The sequence below is a fragment of the Procambarus clarkii genome, chromosome 14 (assembly GCF_040958095.1).
Source record: "Procambarus clarkii isolate CNS0578487 chromosome 14, FALCON_Pclarkii_2.0, whole genome shotgun sequence".
Taxonomy (NCBI): Eukaryota; Metazoa; Arthropoda; class Malacostraca; order Decapoda; family Cambaridae; genus Procambarus; species Procambarus clarkii.
This window is the reverse complement of record NC_091163.1, coordinates 5,809,875-5,827,259: the sequence shown is the minus strand read 5'-3', so window position 1 is coordinate 5,827,259 and position 17,385 is coordinate 5,809,875. Positions and strand designations below refer to the sequence as shown.

Here is a 17,385-nt window from a genome sequence, read left to right as displayed (position 1 = left end):
TGTAGTAACTGTCCAGGTCATGTTGCAGTAACTGTCCAGGTCATGCTGTTGTAACTGTCCAGGTCATGCTGCAGTAACTGTCCAGGTCATGCTGCAGTAACTGTCCAGGTCATGCTGCAGTAACTGTCCAGGTCATGCTGTAGTAACTGTCCAGGTCATGCTGCAGTAACTGTCCAGGTCATGCTGCAGTAACTGTCCAGGTCATGCTGCAGTAACTGTCCAGGTCATGCTGCAGTAACTGTCCAGGTCATGTTGTAGTAACTGTCCAGGTCATGGTGCAGTAACTGTCCAGGTTATGGTGCAGTAACTGTCCAGGTCATGGTGTAGTAACTGTCCAGGTCATGGTGCAGTAACTGTCCAGGTCATGGTGCAGTAACTGTCCAGGTCATGCTGCAGTAACTGTCCAGGTCATGGTGCAGTAACTGTCAAGGTCATGGTGCAGTAACTGTCCAGGTCATGGTGCAGTAACTGTCCAGGTCATGCTGCAGTAACTGTCCAGGTCATGGTGTAGTAACTGTCCAGGTCATGGTGTAGTAACTGTCCAGGTCATGGTGCAGTAACTGTCCAGGTCATGGTGCAGTAACTGTCCAGGTCATGCTGCAGTAACTGTCCAGGTCATGGTGCAGTAACTGTCCAGGTCATGGTGCAGTAACTGTCCAGGTCATGCTGTAGTAACTGTCAAGGTCATGTAGTAACTGTGCAGGTCATGGTGCAGTAACTGTCTAGATCATGCTGTAGTAACTGTCAAGGTCATGGGGTAGTGACTGTCCAGGTCATGGGGTAGTAACTGTTCAGGTCATGCTGTAGTAACTGTCAAGGTCATGGGGTAGTAACTGTCCAGGTCATGCTGTGGTAACTGTCCAGGTCATGCTGTAATAACTGTCCAGGTCATGCTGCAGTAACTGTCAGGTCATGGTGTAGTAACTGTCCAAGTCATGGTGTAGTAACTGTCCAGGTCATGGTGTAGTAACTGTCCAGGTCATGCTGCAGTAACTGTCCAGGTCATGCTGCAGTAACTATCTAGGTCATGCTGCAGTAACTGTCCAGGTCATGCTGCAGTAACTGTCCAGGTCATGCTGCAGTAACTGTCCAGGTCATGGTGCAGTAACTGTCCAGGTCATGCTGTAGTAACTGTCCAGGTCATGCTGCAGTAACTGTCCAAGTCATGCTGCAGTAACTGTCCAGGTCATGCTGCAGTAACTGTCCAGGTCATGCTGCAGTAACTGTCCAGGTCATGCTGCAGTAACTGTCCAGGTCATGCTGCAGTAACTGTCCAGGTCATGCTGTAGTTACTGTCCAGGTCATGCTGTAGTAACTGTCAGGTCATGCTGTAGTAACTGTCAGGTCATGCTGTAGTAACTGTCCAGGTCATGCTGCAGTAACTGTCCAGGTGATGCTGCAGTAACTGTCCAGGTCATGCTGCAGTAACTGTCCAGGTCATGCTGTAGTAACTGTCAGGTCATGCTGTAATAACTGTCCAGGTCATGCTGTGGTAACTGTCCAGGTCATGCTGTGGTAACTGTCAGGTTATGCTGTAATAACTGTCCAGGTCGTGCTGCAGTAACTGTCCAGGTCATGCTGCAGTAACTGTCCAGGTGATGCTGCAGTAACTGTCCAGGTCATGCTGTAGTAACTGTCAGGTCATGCTGTAATAACTGTCCAGGTCATGCTGTGGTAACTGTCCAAGTCATACTGTGGTAACTGTCCAGGTCATGCTGTGGTAACTGTCCAGGTCATGCTGTGGTAACTGTCCAGGTCATGCTGTAATAACTGTCAGGTCATGCTGTAATAACTGTCCAGGTCATGCTGTGGTAACTGTCCAGGTCATGCTGTGGTAACTGTCCAGGTCATGCTGTGGTAACTGTCCAGGTCATGCTGCAGTAACTGTCCAGGTCATGGTGTAGTAACTGTCCAGGTCATGCTGTAGTAACTGTCCAGGTCATGCTGCAGTAACTGTCCAGGTCATGCTGCAGTAACAGTCCAGGTCATGCTGCAGTAACTGTCCCGGTAATGATGTAGAGACTGTCCAGGTCATGCTGTAGTGACTTGATAGATAATGATGTAGCAACTGTCCAAGTCTTGTAGTAATTGTACAGATGAAATAGTATTTGTCCATGTCATTTAGTAGAGATTGTCCAGGTCGTATAGTGGCAATAGTCCAGGTCGTATAGTGGCAATAGTCCAGGTCGTATAGTGGCAATTGTCCAGGTCGTATAGTGGCAATAGTCCAGGTCGTATAGTGGCAATAGTCCAGGTCGTATAGTGGCAATAGTCCAGGTCGTATAGTGGCAATTGTCCAGGTCGTATAGTGGCAATTGTCCAGGTCGTATAGTGGCAATTGTCCAGGTCGTATAGTGGCAATTGTCCAGGTCGTATAGTGGCAATTGTCCAGGTCGTATAGTGGCAATAGTCCAGGTCGTATAGTGGCAATAGTTCAGGTCGTAAAGTAGCAATTGTCCAGGTCGTATAGTGGCAATTGTCCAGGTCATATAGTGGCAATTGTCCAGGTCATATAGTGGCAATAGTCCAGGTCATATAGTGGCAATAGTCCAGGTCGTATAGTAGCAATTGTACAGGTCATATAGTAGCAATAGTCCAGGTCGTATAGTGGCAATAGTCCAGGTCGTAAAGTAGCAATTGTCCAGGTCGTATAGTAGCAATTGTCCAGGTCGTATAGTAGTAATTGTCCAGGTCGTATAGTGGCAATAGTCCAGGTCGTATAGTGGCAATAGTCCAGGTCGTATAGTAGCAATTGTCCAGGTCGTATAGTAGCAATAGTCCAGGTCGAATAGAAGCAATAGTCCAGGTCGTATAGTGGCAATAGTCCAGGTCGTATAGTGGCAATAGTCCAGGTCATATAGTGGCAATAGTCCAGGTCGTATAGTGGCAATAGTCCAGGTCGTATAGTGGCAATTGTCCAGGTCGTATAGTATCAATTGTCCAGGTCGTATAGTAGCAATTGTCCAGGTCGTATAGTAGCAATTGTCCAGGTCGTATAGTGGCAATTGTCCAGGTCGTATAGTAGCAATTGTCCTGGTCGTATAGTAGCAATTGTCCAGGTCGTAAAGTGGCAATAGTCCAGGTCGTATAGTGGCAATAGTCCCGGTTGTATAGTGGCAATAGTCCAGGTCGTATAGTGGCAATAGTCCAGGTCGTATAGTGGCAATAGTCCAGGTCGTATAGTGGCAATAGTCCAGGTTGTATAGTGGCAATAGTCCAGGTCGTATAGCGCCAATAGTCAAGGTCGTATAGTGGCAATAGTCCCGGTTGTATAGTGGCAATTGTCCAGGTCGTATAGTGGCAATAGTCCAGGTCGTATAGTGGCAATAGTCCAGGTCGTATAGTGGCAATAGTCCCGGTTGTATAGTGGCAATTGTCCAGGTCTTGGTGGCAATTGTCCAGGTCGTATAGTGGCGTCTGTCCAGGTCATATAGCAATGACTGTCTAAATCATATAGCGGTAGTTGTCCTGGTCATATGGTTGATTTTCTAGGTCGTATAGTGGCAGAATTCCAGGTTATATAATGAGGAAAGGTCAGACAACATAGTGGTGACTCTCCAGGTCATAATAATGACAACTACTAGGATCAACTACATCTGACCTAGGGGCCACAAGGTCCTCAATTACAAACCGGACACGGCAGGGGCAGATCTCATTGAAACTTTTTAAATATTGAATAAATGGGAGGATGTTGATCTAGACAATTTCTTTTTAAGGTCAGATGTAACACATTCAATTAACAATGGTTTCAAGCTCAACAAACCACACTGTAGGACTGAAAACAGTAGATGCGTTTTCACAGTGTTATTAACCATGGAACTGCCTACCTACAGAAGTCGTAAATGCCCAAACTGTTGAGTGTTAAAACTGAGCTATAAAAAATCCTCATTATAAATGGGGAACCTGTGACAAGCCCCCGGCTTCCTGTCCTCGTTGACGCCACTAATGTGTTAGTGGCCTTCAGGTAAATATAATCAAGACGACCTAGGTTATATAATAGTAAACTATTCACTCATATACTATAGTGGCAACTGTCCGGGTCATATACTCTGGTAGTGAGTGTATAGTCATGTAATCTGATATAGGAATCACTGTTCAGGTCATATAGTGTGGCAATTGTTCAATTTCATATAATGGTGAAAGACCAGGTCATATAGTGGTGGCTGCCCTCATTATCTACTAGTTGTAGCTTTTTTGGTCACAGAGCTGAGTATTAAGGTCATACATTGGTGACTATTTGCCTGACCATATTGTAATGGCTCTCCAGGACATACAGTAGAGACTGTGCATTAACATCAACCATCATCAGTGGATGATATCAGTCAGGCAGACATTAAATTAACCAACAATGCCCACTTGAATATACAGTATCGTTGTAACAATTTGGTCATTTAGTAGTTAGTCATTATACTGAGAATGTGACTTTCTATTCCAACTTTGGCAACTAGACAATAGCGCAACAGGTTATCTTTAGATGATTTCGGGGCTTAGCGTCCCCGCAGCCCGATCCTCAACCAGGCCTCCTTTTTGTTACACACCGCCAGGAAGCAGCTCGTAGCAGCTGACTAACTCCTAGGAACCTATTTACTGCTAGGTAACAGGGGCATAAGAGTGAAAGAAACATTTTGCCCATTTGTCTCCGCCTCCACCGGGGATCGAACCCGGAACCTCTGGACTACGAATCCGAAGCGCTGTCCACTCAGCTGTCAGATGCTCTGACCATATTGGGTAGGTAAATATATTTAAATACTGGTAACTGTTTAAATCATATTACTTATTGGTAGCTATCAGAGCCATATCATATAATTCATTTCACCAGGGACAGGCAGCACGCGTGTGTGTGTGTGTGTGTATTCACCTAGTTGTGTTTGCGAGGCTTGAGCTTTGCTCTTTCGGCCCGCCTCTCAACTGTCAATCAACTGTTTACTAATTACTTTTTTTTTCTCCACACCACACACACACCCCAGGAAGCAGCCCATGACAGCTGACTAACTCCCAGGTACCCATTTACTGCTAGGTAACGGGCATTCAGGGTGAAAGAAACTTTGCCCATTTGTTCCTGCCTGGTGCGGTAATCGAACCTGCACCACAGAATTACGAGTTCTGCTCGCTATCCACCAGGCTACCAGGTCCCCATATATATGTAAGTCAGATGTGTGTGTCACATCTACCAGGTCCCCATATATATATGAAGTTTTCATGAATTAATATATTTCCTCAATTTTTTCTTATGAAATGATAAAGCTACCCATTTCATTATGTATGAGGTCAATTTTTTTTTATTGGAGTTAAAATTAACGTAGATATATGACTGAACCTAGCCAACCCTACCTAACCTAACCTAACCTATCTTTATAGGTTAGGTTACGTTAGGTAGCCGAAAAAGTTAGGTTAGGTTAGGTAGTCGAAAAAACTAAGTCATGAAAACTTGGCTTATTAGGCAAATCGGGCCTTGCATAGTAGGCTGAGAAGTGCGTTCTGGCTACTAGGTACGACATATATATATACACACACCTTAAGTCTTACACCGAGGACCCCCAAGGTCAAACTACTTACCTTCCCCAGGATGCAACCCCCACAACAATTGACTAACTCTGGGGTACCTGTTTACTGCTAGGTGAACAGAGGCATTAGGTGAAAGGAAATGTACCCCACCATTTTTGCCCTTCCCGGGATTCCCGATTGTGAGTAGTTATATTAACTTGTGATGAGTGTTCAGGTTATATAGTGGTGGGTGTTTGTGTTATACTGTAGTGACTGTGTAGGTCATAGAGTGGTGGCTGTTCATGTTATATATTAGAGACTAATAATTTGTTCAGAGTTGTTGGCCAAGTCTCATTGTAATTACCAACCTTACAGTTGGTATATATAACACTGCTTTATAAACATCAAATCAGCGTACAGATCTGCCATTAAGGGCATTGAAATGTTGGTCCTAAACATTAGAAAACATTTAAACATAAATGACCATACCATATACACATCATAACTGCAGTATATTATTTAGGGCTCTAAAGGTCATTTGGGATTTTAATATGTTGGTCAAATGTTTGATCAAATTAATACATGTTCTCCCTGAAATAAAATGGAATGAATAAAGCACAGAATCAGAGTCTAAATCATCAGAGATGGTTTCAGACTCTATACAGACTAATGTAGGATTAATGCAACTTATAGTACAATATGCATCCTAGTTTATTGTCATATTATAAGCAGTCCATTGATGTCAAATTTCCTGCCCTGTAGTCATACAGTCAAGCTAAGCACCAGGGTAATCACTTCTTCAGTATAAATTATTTTACAGGAAAACCTTTATGTATCAAGTCATCCAAAATACAGTATCGGTACTGTATGTGAATTTGTATAGGAAATATGACCCCCCCCCCACAATGATCTCTTTTTTGATATCTTTAAAATGCACAGTACAAGTTTTTTCAACACAAAAGAAGACACGAGTTCACTGATCAATGCTTTTGTAGTTAATCACTTGTGAGATTTATGAATACAGTACAATAGTTAATGGACACTGCTTTTAGCAGAAAAGCGGTGCTGTTTCTGGCGGGAAAAAAGAGACAATTGCGCAGCGCGTCCCGCAAGCGCAGCGCGGACGGTACAGGTGGCTATAAATAGCCGAGGGAAGAGGGCTGAAGCCCTCATTTTTGCGCCTGCCTCGGTCCGCCGCACTCGAAACTGGTAATAAGCTGTTAATATTTCCAGTAATAAACTGGAAATAATGTGGTAGATCCAAAATTATTCTTCAGTCATCTTGGTGTCTTTGGGACTCGTTGAATACTACAAAAGACTAAACCTATTAGTCTTAGATATTGTACAATTTATCTCTGTTCTTGATGACAAGTGACTAAATACTAGGTATGACTAATGCACAAGTATCTAATCTTGATGACAAGTGGCAAGAGTATTAGACATGGATATAAAAACTAAGAATATTTCAGTGTCTTACATTGGTATTAAGATCTATGTACATCATGAACTTATGTGTTCAGGAAATATATTCTAAGAAATAGAATTTTGTCCTTAAGACCTTTTAATAACTTGTTAATAAAAGTGCATTATAAGGTTCAAACATTATTCTATTATTTCATAGCTGTGATTTTCCCTGATGTTAACATATAAATACAAGACAAATAAATATTTACAAAAATCAGTCAGTTAAGTCTTTGGCTACATACACAAGCATGGCAGCTTCGGTCCCCCGTTGCTCCCCAAACACTGACAAAGTTTATTTCTATCATATGGTCAGTTTGTCTTATTTCGATCAGTGGTAAATTGTCTTATCAGTGGTTTGTCTTGATCAAAATCTTGATCAGTGGTAGATTACTTTTGATAATCATTATAAGCATCAAACATGACCATTCTACAGCTCAGACTTCTACAAACTGTCTTTGGTAACTAGAACATGAAATGTCAAATTCTATCAGTCAACTATTCGTAACTGTGATTTCAATAAATACAGTAGAGTGAATAATGTCAGTCAATACAAGTTGTGGTTATGGTACCAGTTTTGAGTTTCTGAAACATAAAAACACAACGATTCATCCAAAACACTCCCACACGCTGATCACTGCTCAATCACGCTTTCAACCACAGAGTACACTTCATCACGATATGTATTACATCTTAACACTATTGCCAATGGCATGTGACAAATATTGTCTATAATGTCAACTGTGAGTTGATATAGCAAACTCTACTGTCAAATCACCACATCATTTGACATTCTTGGGACAAACAAATGCCATAACATCAGATAATCCCCACCATTGTGGCCTATGGTTCATGGGTTTGCACTAAATATTAAAAATAAATTACTATAAATATAACAATATTAATATAACAACAAGAACAATAATATCCCCTATAGCTTATTATGGCTTACAGTATTTTTTCACGGTGAGAACTTTGGTTTTCAATTGATAATAGATTTTTTAATTTAAAGATATTAGTCTGAATGATTTTGTTTGTGTGTGGGTGGGAAGTGGGATCGACAGGAACACAGCAACATTTTAAGACAAGCTACAGCAAATGGAAAAATGAGATTAATGAACATTAACTCAATTAGGATTCTGTAATTTTTGCTCAGTAAATGCTGTGTGGAGAAAAAGCCACAGGTTACAAGCACAAACAAAACTTAACAACAACAAACAGATATGAACATCCAGACCAAACCTCACAGGGGAAAACAGAGGTCACACTTCCCGTAATTCCTCTCCAAGATATTGTCTTATCTGAAGATACCCACTAGACCATATCCAAAATTTTCAATGTGTTCACCCAGAGCAAAGATAGCATTGTAAACCCTCCCTTTTTAACCTATGTCCAAAAGAAGAAAATATCCTTTCGCAGAAATCATTGCCAAGAAAGCCTATTTGAACCATATAAAATACTTGAGCGTAGGAATGTTTGATTGCTGCCATGAAACCCTAAAGGTTGTTGACAGATATAATTTGGTTAATCCATCCAATAAAGGAGGAGACCTTGACGTAGACTCCAGGAACATCTTGCCGACCGCACCCAAAGCCCCACGATACAAGTCCACTTAGCTCGTAATATCCATCCACATTGCAGACTAGAGGGCCACCACCATCACCCTGCAACATGCCACATCATAATATAGGATCACATCTTAAGATGTTTAGGTGACTGCAATGGGACATCAGAGGCTTAAGCAAAATAAAACTTTATTTATTTACAAATGCATAAATGAAAATTTAAGATCCATTGTGAAGATCGCAAAAAGAATCTGATGAGACTGATTATAATAATAGAAACTGTCTTATTATGGGTTTGATACAGTTTATGCACATTTTAAAAATAAAAATAATTTTTGCTTTTTGCTGCACTAAATGTAAGACTTTCCTTCACAGGCCTTCTAAAGCCATTGACATTTCAGTCTTTGGTGACATGGTATGTCTGCAATTAAAAATACATGAAAAGACAGTACAGTAATCTCACCTGACAGGCATCATGTCCACTCTCCCCACCAGCACAGAAGGAGGAAGCTGGCAAGATAAAGATTTTCTCGGTAACGGCGTTGATCTTCCTGACACACTCATTATCCGACACTACAGGCACCTCGGCCTCCCTCACACGCAAGGGAATGGGCCCAGCTGTGTAACAACAACACAGTATTAAAAAAAAATTAACACTTTCTGCATGTTTTTACAAAAAAACAGAGTTGACTGTAACCTCTAAGCCTAAGACTATAGAAATACGTAAACCCCTGTGTGACGTGCTATAGAGAAAACAGATTGCTATTACATCTATCAAGGAAAAGTTTCAAAATAGGATCAGAATTTAGGAATAGGGTTTCGTATGTGTAAGTAGCATAAGAGAATATGTGCAAGAAGTGTATGTTCAGCATGTTTAGGGATTTAAATAGGGGCTGTGTGTTGGCTGAAGACAGAATTTGTTATAGTTCTGATAGATAGTTTGCAGTGGATGAACCCCATGGACAGATACCATCATTTAGATAGGAATAGATTAGCAAGTAGTATAATGTGAAAATGTATGGGGATTCTATGGGGGGGTGCAGTCTACTTATAAAATATGTATGGGTGTTCTATGAGGTACTACAGCCTAATAATTTAGATGTATGGTTCACATATGAGGTGATACAGCCCCATTATAGAGAATGACGATGTGCCAGGAAAAGTACAGCGAGTCAAAAGTTCTTCAAAATCATGAATAAATAACACATTATAGAAAACTTAGAAAACAAGTATATACTGTATCAGTTTAAAGTGCAAACTAAGTTATTGGAATAAGTATACTTCAGAGTACCAATCATTATTATTATGATCTAGACTTACTTTCACCCATGTAGCCATAACCTGTAACAGTGCATCTGTTGCCGGCCACCTGACTAACGCCTCGTGCAGGGAGGCACACTAGGCACACACCCTCCTTCAGGTCAGCATGGCCATACAGCTTGAGAAGTGCAATGTCGTTATCCAGCGTCTGAGAGTTGTGGTTGTGATGAATGTAAGTGGTGGCGACGCGCAGAGTCTGGGCTCCCGGGGAACCAAACTTGGTGGTGAGGTCATGGTCACCAACTCGCACATATATGGCATCACCAGAGCGGACAATACTATGGTAAAATGAGAGTGAGGAAGATGATTAAGTGCTGACATTCCAGTAATATTTAAAATTTTGTACATCCTTAGTTATGACATCTTATTCTCTCCAGCATCCCTTTCGAGACTGTGGTCAGTCACAAATCTAACTAACCCAAACCCTGGGTTTAATGTATGAAAGCCTCAAGGCTGTTCCGCTGGCATGCCATAGAGACTATACCATTTCTTTATTACCAAGTGAACCTGTTAATAGTAACATTATGCCCTCCTTAAAAGATGACACTATATAATTTGCTAAATTAATTGAACAATGCTTATGTTAGCTTCCTTCTTGTTCAATATCAAGTGTCTGTCTCATCATACCTTTATACTACCCTACTGAACTGCTGTATTATAAGTCATGCCCAAAACACTTTACGTATTAATGGCCTTGATAAATATGCGTACGTACTGTACATTGGAACAATTTTTAAACCACTGCATATTATTACAGTATTATGTACAGTATATAAAAAAAAATGATTATTATTATAATAAAGATGTGAGATCACTGGATTCTTTCATGTGTAGATCAGATATACTGTACTGTATATACGAATGAGCTTTGAGTGGATATAAATAGGAGCTGCCCTATATGGGCCAATAGTTCTTCTGCAACTTCCATATATTATGTTCTTAAGTTATTATTTGTCATCATTCTTTTCCTTAATCTTATGTTCTTCAGTTATTATTCTTGACACTTTTAACTGACTCTAGTGTTGCAGTTTAGGAAGAAGGTTATTATGGCTGGGAGTTTCAAAAGCCTTGCAAAGATCAACAAATAAACGTACAGGGTACTCATGTCACAATTACAAGCTCCATGAAACTTTAGTTATAAAATCTGACAACCAAATTGTATTTTTTTGTTATATGTACAAAAGTTGTTACATTCTTGTACAGCCACTAGCATGCATAGTGTTTCAGGCATGTCCTTATTCCTAATTTTCACACACACCTTTCCCCAGAAAGCAGCCCACAGCAGCTGTCTTAACTCCCAGCTCCCTATTTACTGCTAGGTTAATGGGGCATCAGGGTGAAAGAAACTGCCCATTTGTTTCTGCCTCCACCGGGGATCGAACCCAGACCCTTAGGACTATGAACCCAGAGCGCTGTTCACTCGGTTGTCAGGCATTGCAATTTTAAGTTGCAATGTTAACTTGGTATGCATTTCTCACTCACTTGGTGACACAATGGGCAGCAGTAAGGACCCACTGAGTGCCAATCAGTGCTCCACCACACAGGTACTGGTTGAGGGAGTTGATGAGAGCCACCTGCCAACACCACTCTCCAGGAAGGGCGTCTTCTCCGCCTACAACACGCCCACTCCTCTGTGTGCCCTTCACACCACACACATATTTGTTTCTCACTGCCGACTCGGGTGTAGGTCTCAATACTTCAGAGGGTGCTGCACGCAACAACAAGAAAATAATTTTTAGTGCATATAATTACGAATCTATACGAAGTTGTATACACCTCTTTCCTTTAGGTCACTGAAAATATATCATTCACACATTCCTTTATATTGTAATTTTGTTAAATATCAGTTTAATCTGTTCTAAAATAGTGATTTACATGCTACACTTTTGACATGTCAATTTTTTGCTGCTGCAACTAATTGTCAGCAATGATGAGCTGTTATTTAACAATAACACTCAATTATCTAAATATATTTAGGTTAGAAGGACACTGATTATTAAAAAAAAAAAAGATAAAACATTATCAAATAAAAACTGCACTCGAAATTAAATTCAAGCCAAGCTAAAAGTTGTGAAAGCTATATAACTTACAAGTACTGTATATAAAGTCACTGTTATCAGTACATACCTTGTGTTACATTTGCCAATGGTGTGTAAGGCCGCTCATGTTGGTGCTCTGGCTGGTACGGTTGATACGGTGGCTGTTCATAGGAAGGTTGTTTGTTAGCTGGCTGACCATACGGTGGGTGCTCGTAAGGTGAATGCTCATATTGTGTGTGCTCGTAGGGTGGATGCTCGTATGGTGGTTGCTCATATGGTTGATGGTCATAGTTATGAGGCTCATATTGGGGTGGCTCGTAGGAAGACTGGTCGTGAGGCGTCTGGTCATACGGGGGATAATTTGAGGTGTCAAACGGAGTCTCCTCGTACACATTATGTTCATAACCGGGCTCACCATATGGCTGAACATACGACCCTTCGAAAGGATGAGCCAGTACTGTGTCATTTCTTGCTGTGTTTTGAATCTCCTCATATCGAAGAACATCCCTGAGGGCAGACTTTGGGGAGCAACATTCTGTGCTTGGTTTACTACACAGGAACAAGTCTGTCATCTCAGCATTTCCTGCAAGGAGAGATCAGATATACCTTATTCCATTTAAGCTATTTTCTAAATTTATCATTTCAAATAATGTTTAGAACAAAGTACTTACCAAAACAAGTGAAGGAGAGGAATGGCTGTATGCAGGTACCGGGACATTCAGCTCGTAGATCAGGTGGCTCAGTTGTTGGCGCAGGTGTTGTTGTGGTGGTAGTAGTGGTAGTGGTTGTGGAAGTAGTGGTGGTGGTTGTTGGAGGGGGTGGAGGTGGTGGTGGCTGTTGGATGGGTGGTGGTCTATAAGGATTTTCTATTGGTCTGTGATGTGCAGGGGGACGTGTGAAAAGTGATGCTAATGTCTCAAATGTTGGTGAGATTGGCCTCTCCGGAGGGGGTCGTGGTCGGTAAGGTTCCCTGGCAGGTGGTGGCTGTGGACGGTAGGGTTCTCTGATAGGTGGTGGGGATGGGCGGTAGGGTTCTCTGGTAGGTGGTGGTGATGAATGGTACGGTTCTCTTGTAGGTGGCGGTGTTGGTAGTGGTGTCTGATTCTCGGCACGGTTGTCACAGCAGACAGTGCCTTTCTCACAACCAGAAGCTTCGACCAAAACAGAGGGTTGGCTGCAGAAGGATGAAACAAGGGTAGGAAGACAGGTACCTGGACAGAGGGGTAGAGATGGAGTAGGAGGTGATCGTGAGGGAGGGGTCTGTGGTGTGGTGGTAGTGGTGGTTGTTGTGGTTGTGGTTCTCACAGGTTGTGAGGAGTTGGTGGAAGGTTTTTGTTTGGTTGGACGTCGCTGAGTGACACAACACCTGCCTCCTCTAGGACACACTCCAGAACGGTCAACTTCATCACAGAGGAAGGCAAAGAAGCCAGCAACACAAGTGCCTTTGCAACGCAGCTCTTGTGGAATATCTCTGTTGGGCTTAGCAGTGGATATTGGCTGACGGGTGTAAACTGTGGTGCGGCGAGTGGAGGTGCTGGTGGTGGTGGTGGCGCTGGTGGTGCTACTGGTGGTTCTTTCTGTGCTTGTTATCTCTTCCTCCTTCACATTCTGATGAAGCTGTTGCAAAAGTTAAGATTACAATATTTAGTCTAAAAAAAGATTGTAGAAAACTAGGAAATTGTTTATGAAGTCATGAGAGAAATGCTTCACACCATCAATGCCTTGATATGAAACAGTGCATATGGAGGAGACTATGATGTAGCTTAACAATAAGTGAACTGGGAAGGCATTATAAAGCTGTCTTGAATGATGTTAGTGGGGGACCATGATTTATGTCCATAAATACATATACACATATATATATATTTTTTATTTTTATTTATATACAAGAAGGTGAAATGGTTTGTGAAAGTACATACATTGGTCATTATGTAGATTATTTTTTTTTAATTAGGGAGTTGAGTTTTTTTTTAATTAGGGATTGATATAATAATGTATTTATCCACTTATTTGCATGGCATGTTTGCATAGATTTAGTCTGACTGGGAATATTAGGGAGATTAATTTTGAGTGTGATATTCACAAGTTTTATTACAGTTAACAAGAAGAGTTTCAAAACATGATTACAATTTAGGAATAAGGTTTTGTAAGTGTAAATAGCACAAGAGAATGTCTGGAATGCATGTATGTTTAGCATGTTCAGGGATTTAAACAGAGGAGCTGTGTGTTGTCTGAAGGCAGAATTTGTTATACGTAGCTCTGATTGCAGATTTTTGCCGAGTGATAATGGGCTTAAGGTAGTTTGCAGTGGTTGAACCTCATGCACAGATACCGTATGTTTGATAGGAATAGATTAGCGAGTAGTAATGTATGAGAAGATTGAGTGGGGAACATAATATCTGATGTTTGAGTGTATACTAACAAATTTAGAATTTTTTTTGGCTAGGTGCTGTATGTGAGTACTGAAGTTGTTTCTTGTCTACGTATCAACCAAGTTACCTTCCCCTCATTTTTACTATTAATTTTGACACTATCTGAAGGTGTATTTGGTTTGACAATTTTTTTTTTTTTTTTTTTTTTTTTTTTTTTTTTTTATAAAGTTTAATGAGTTTGTTCGTTGACTTCCACAAGTGGACTTGGTTTTATTTCGTTATTTACAAAATTATTTAGTGTGTGTGGAGTTGGCATTTGAAAAAATGAAGGTAATATCCGCAAACAGTATAGGTTTAAGAATTTTAGACATATTTGATAAATCATTCATGCATATAAAAATTTAGAGGGGTCCTAAGATGGTGCCTTGTGGCACTCCTATTGAGGTGGTAGAGTGGATGATGATGTCATTGATGGCTACATATTGGTGTCTGTTACTGAAAAATTATCACATATAGTTCAGAGTAAGACCTCAAATTCCATAATGATGACATTCAAGTAGGAGGTGGTTATGATTTATGATATAGGCAATGAAAAATTAAAAACACAAAGGTGAAAATAAAAAAAATATGAAAAATTGAATGTAATATGTATTACAAAAATGTAGCTTTCTATGGTATTGTCTAAGCTCACTTATCTGGACTAATGTATATGGAAAGGACCCTTCATTAAATAAACAGAATTTTTACAGGGAAAATCCTAAAACGACCATACTTATTTGCAATTTTTTGTACCACAACCAACAACGTGATTTGAATTTCCATACACACTTTAAATCAAAAATATAATTAAAAATCAGAGCTTCAGCTTGTCTTGTTGTAGTTCATCTTCTTGTTTGATACTATACAGTAGATCTTGAAAAGTGTAGTTCTTGAAAATTTTGGCCAGATAACCTAAATATTTGATTCAGCAGAATTTGGATAAGTGAGTGCTAACAGTATGTAAATAGCTTACACTATTATATATCGCCATCAAATGAACTGTGCACTGTACACATTATGTGTATTGTATACATCCTAGTACACATTAATGAGCCAACTGATCTCTGTCTCATATTAATTGAGGAAGCCAATCTCTGCCTCCCTTAATTACAAAGACAATTAATCTCTGGCTCCCTCCATTATTGTGAAAGTCAACTAATCTCTGGTTCTCTCCAATACTGTGAATGTCAACTAATTTCTGGCTCTCTGCATTACTGTGTTATGAAAGTCAACTAGTTTCTGGCTCCCCCCATTACCAGAGAAGTTAATTGATCTCTGGCTCCCTTAATTAATAAGAGCCAGCTGACCTGTTGCTCCATCAATTATTGACAGTCAACTGACCTCTGGCTCCACTGTGGACTTCTTGGGGTTGAGAAGGACAAATTCTTTAGGTGGGTCATCGACGTCAGCGAAGAGGTCACCAGAAACACAGCAGCGAAGTCCTGTCCGGCAAAGCTGACTGACGTCCAAGGCTGCCTCGCAGTACTCACTGATACGGTTTGCCACACACACTCCAGGGCACACTCGCAGGCCTGGTGAACAATAACAGTGTACTGGCAGGGGTGAACAATAACAGTGTACTGGCAGGGGTGAACAATAACAGTGTACTGGCAGGGGTGAACAATAACAGTGTACTGGCAGGGGTGAACAATAACAGTGTACTAGCAGGGGTGAACAATAACAGTGTACTAGCAGGGGTGAACAATAACAGTGTACTAGCAGGGGTGAACAATAACAGTGTACTAGCAGGGGTGAACAATAACAGTGTACTAGCAGGGGTGAACAGGAACAGTGTACTGGCAGGGATGAACAACAACAACAATGTACTAACAGGAGTGAACAACAACAACAGTGTACTAACAGGAGTGAACAACAACAACAATGTACTAACAGGAGTGAACAACAACAACAGTGTACTAACAGGAGTGAACAACAACAATGTACTAACAGGAGTGAACAACAGCAACAGTGTACTATCAGGAGTGAACAACAGCAACAGTGTACTATCAGGAGTGAACAACAGCAAGTGTACTAACAGGAGTGAACAACAATGTACTAACAGGAGTGAACAGCAACAGTGTACTATCAGGAGTGAACAACAGCAACAGTGTAATAACAGGAGTGAGCAACAGTGTACTAACAGGAGTGAACAACAGTGTACTAACAGGAGTGAGCAACAGTGTACTAACAGGAGTGAACAACAACAACAGCAACAGTGTACTAACAGGAGTGAACAACAGCAACAGTGTACTAACAGGAGTGAACAACAGCAACAGTGTACTAACAGGAGTGAACAACAGCAACAGTGTACTAACAGGAGTGAACAACAGCAACAGTGTACTAGCAGGAGTGAACAACAACAACAACAGTGTACTAGCAGGAGTGAACAACAGCAACAGTGTACTAGCAGGAGTGAACAACAGCAACAGTGTACTAGCAGGAGTGAACAACAGCAACAGTGTACTAACAGGAGTGAACAACAGCAACAGTGTACTAACAGGAGTGAACAACAGCAACAGTGTACTAACAGGAGTGAACAACATGAAAACTAAAGAATTGAAAATATAAACTACAAATAATATAATTTGCAAAATAATAATATTAATAGTAACACAACTGAGGAATAATTTAAAAAATAAAATTATTGCAGTAAGAATTATCATTCCTTATATATATTTACGGGCTTGAAAATATATCAAATCATGATATCACTTAATATATTAAGAAGAAAAGAGACATTATAGAGCAGTGAGACTCACTGCTGGAGGGGGCATAAGCTTGGGCCTTGGGAGGAATGGTGGTCGGCTCTTCAGTAGTGCCCGTCTCCTCCACCTCGAAGTCTACGGACTTGGTCTCCTCTATACTCTGCTTCTCCTCCACCTCCAGGGGCTTCTTCTCCTCCACCTCCAGGGGCTTCTTCTCCTCCACCAGGGGCTTCGCTCCTGCCTCTGGCGAAGGGTTGTCGGGCGTGTGGCGACGGAGGGGCAGGTCCGTGGAGGGTTGGGGCGTGGGTGAGGGGTCTCCTCCGGCCTCTACCCCGTTCACCACCGTCTCTTCTCCGTCTATAATGCCGCCCCACGTCGACAGGGCCTCCGTTACCGACGT

The 17,385-nt window shown here is 41.2% G+C and overlaps 2 protein-coding genes across 2 annotated transcripts; one reads left to right on the top strand and one right to left on the bottom strand.

Moving 5' to 3' along the window:
* Positions 1-7,993: 7,993 nt before the first annotated feature.
* Positions 7,994-13,495, bottom strand: LOC138364668 (protein masquerade-like; the record flags this gene model as incomplete). The annotated part of the gene is made up of 6 exons (XM_069324644.1): positions 7,994-8,609; positions 8,974-9,128; positions 9,831-10,108; positions 11,313-11,538; positions 11,958-12,452; positions 12,541-13,495. Coding segments are annotated over 6 exons (2,277 nt in total), but the record flags the coding sequence as incomplete, so codon positions are not given.
* A 2,590-nt stretch (positions 13,496-16,085) lies between these two features.
* Positions 16,086-16,832, top strand: LOC138364667 (protein kinase 4-like). Its single transcript, XM_069324643.1, has one exon. The coding sequence runs from the start codon at positions 16,086-16,088 to the stop codon at positions 16,830-16,832; it is 747 nt and encodes a 248-aa protein (XP_069180744.1).
* The last annotated feature ends 553 nt before the right edge of the window (positions 16,833-17,385 follow it).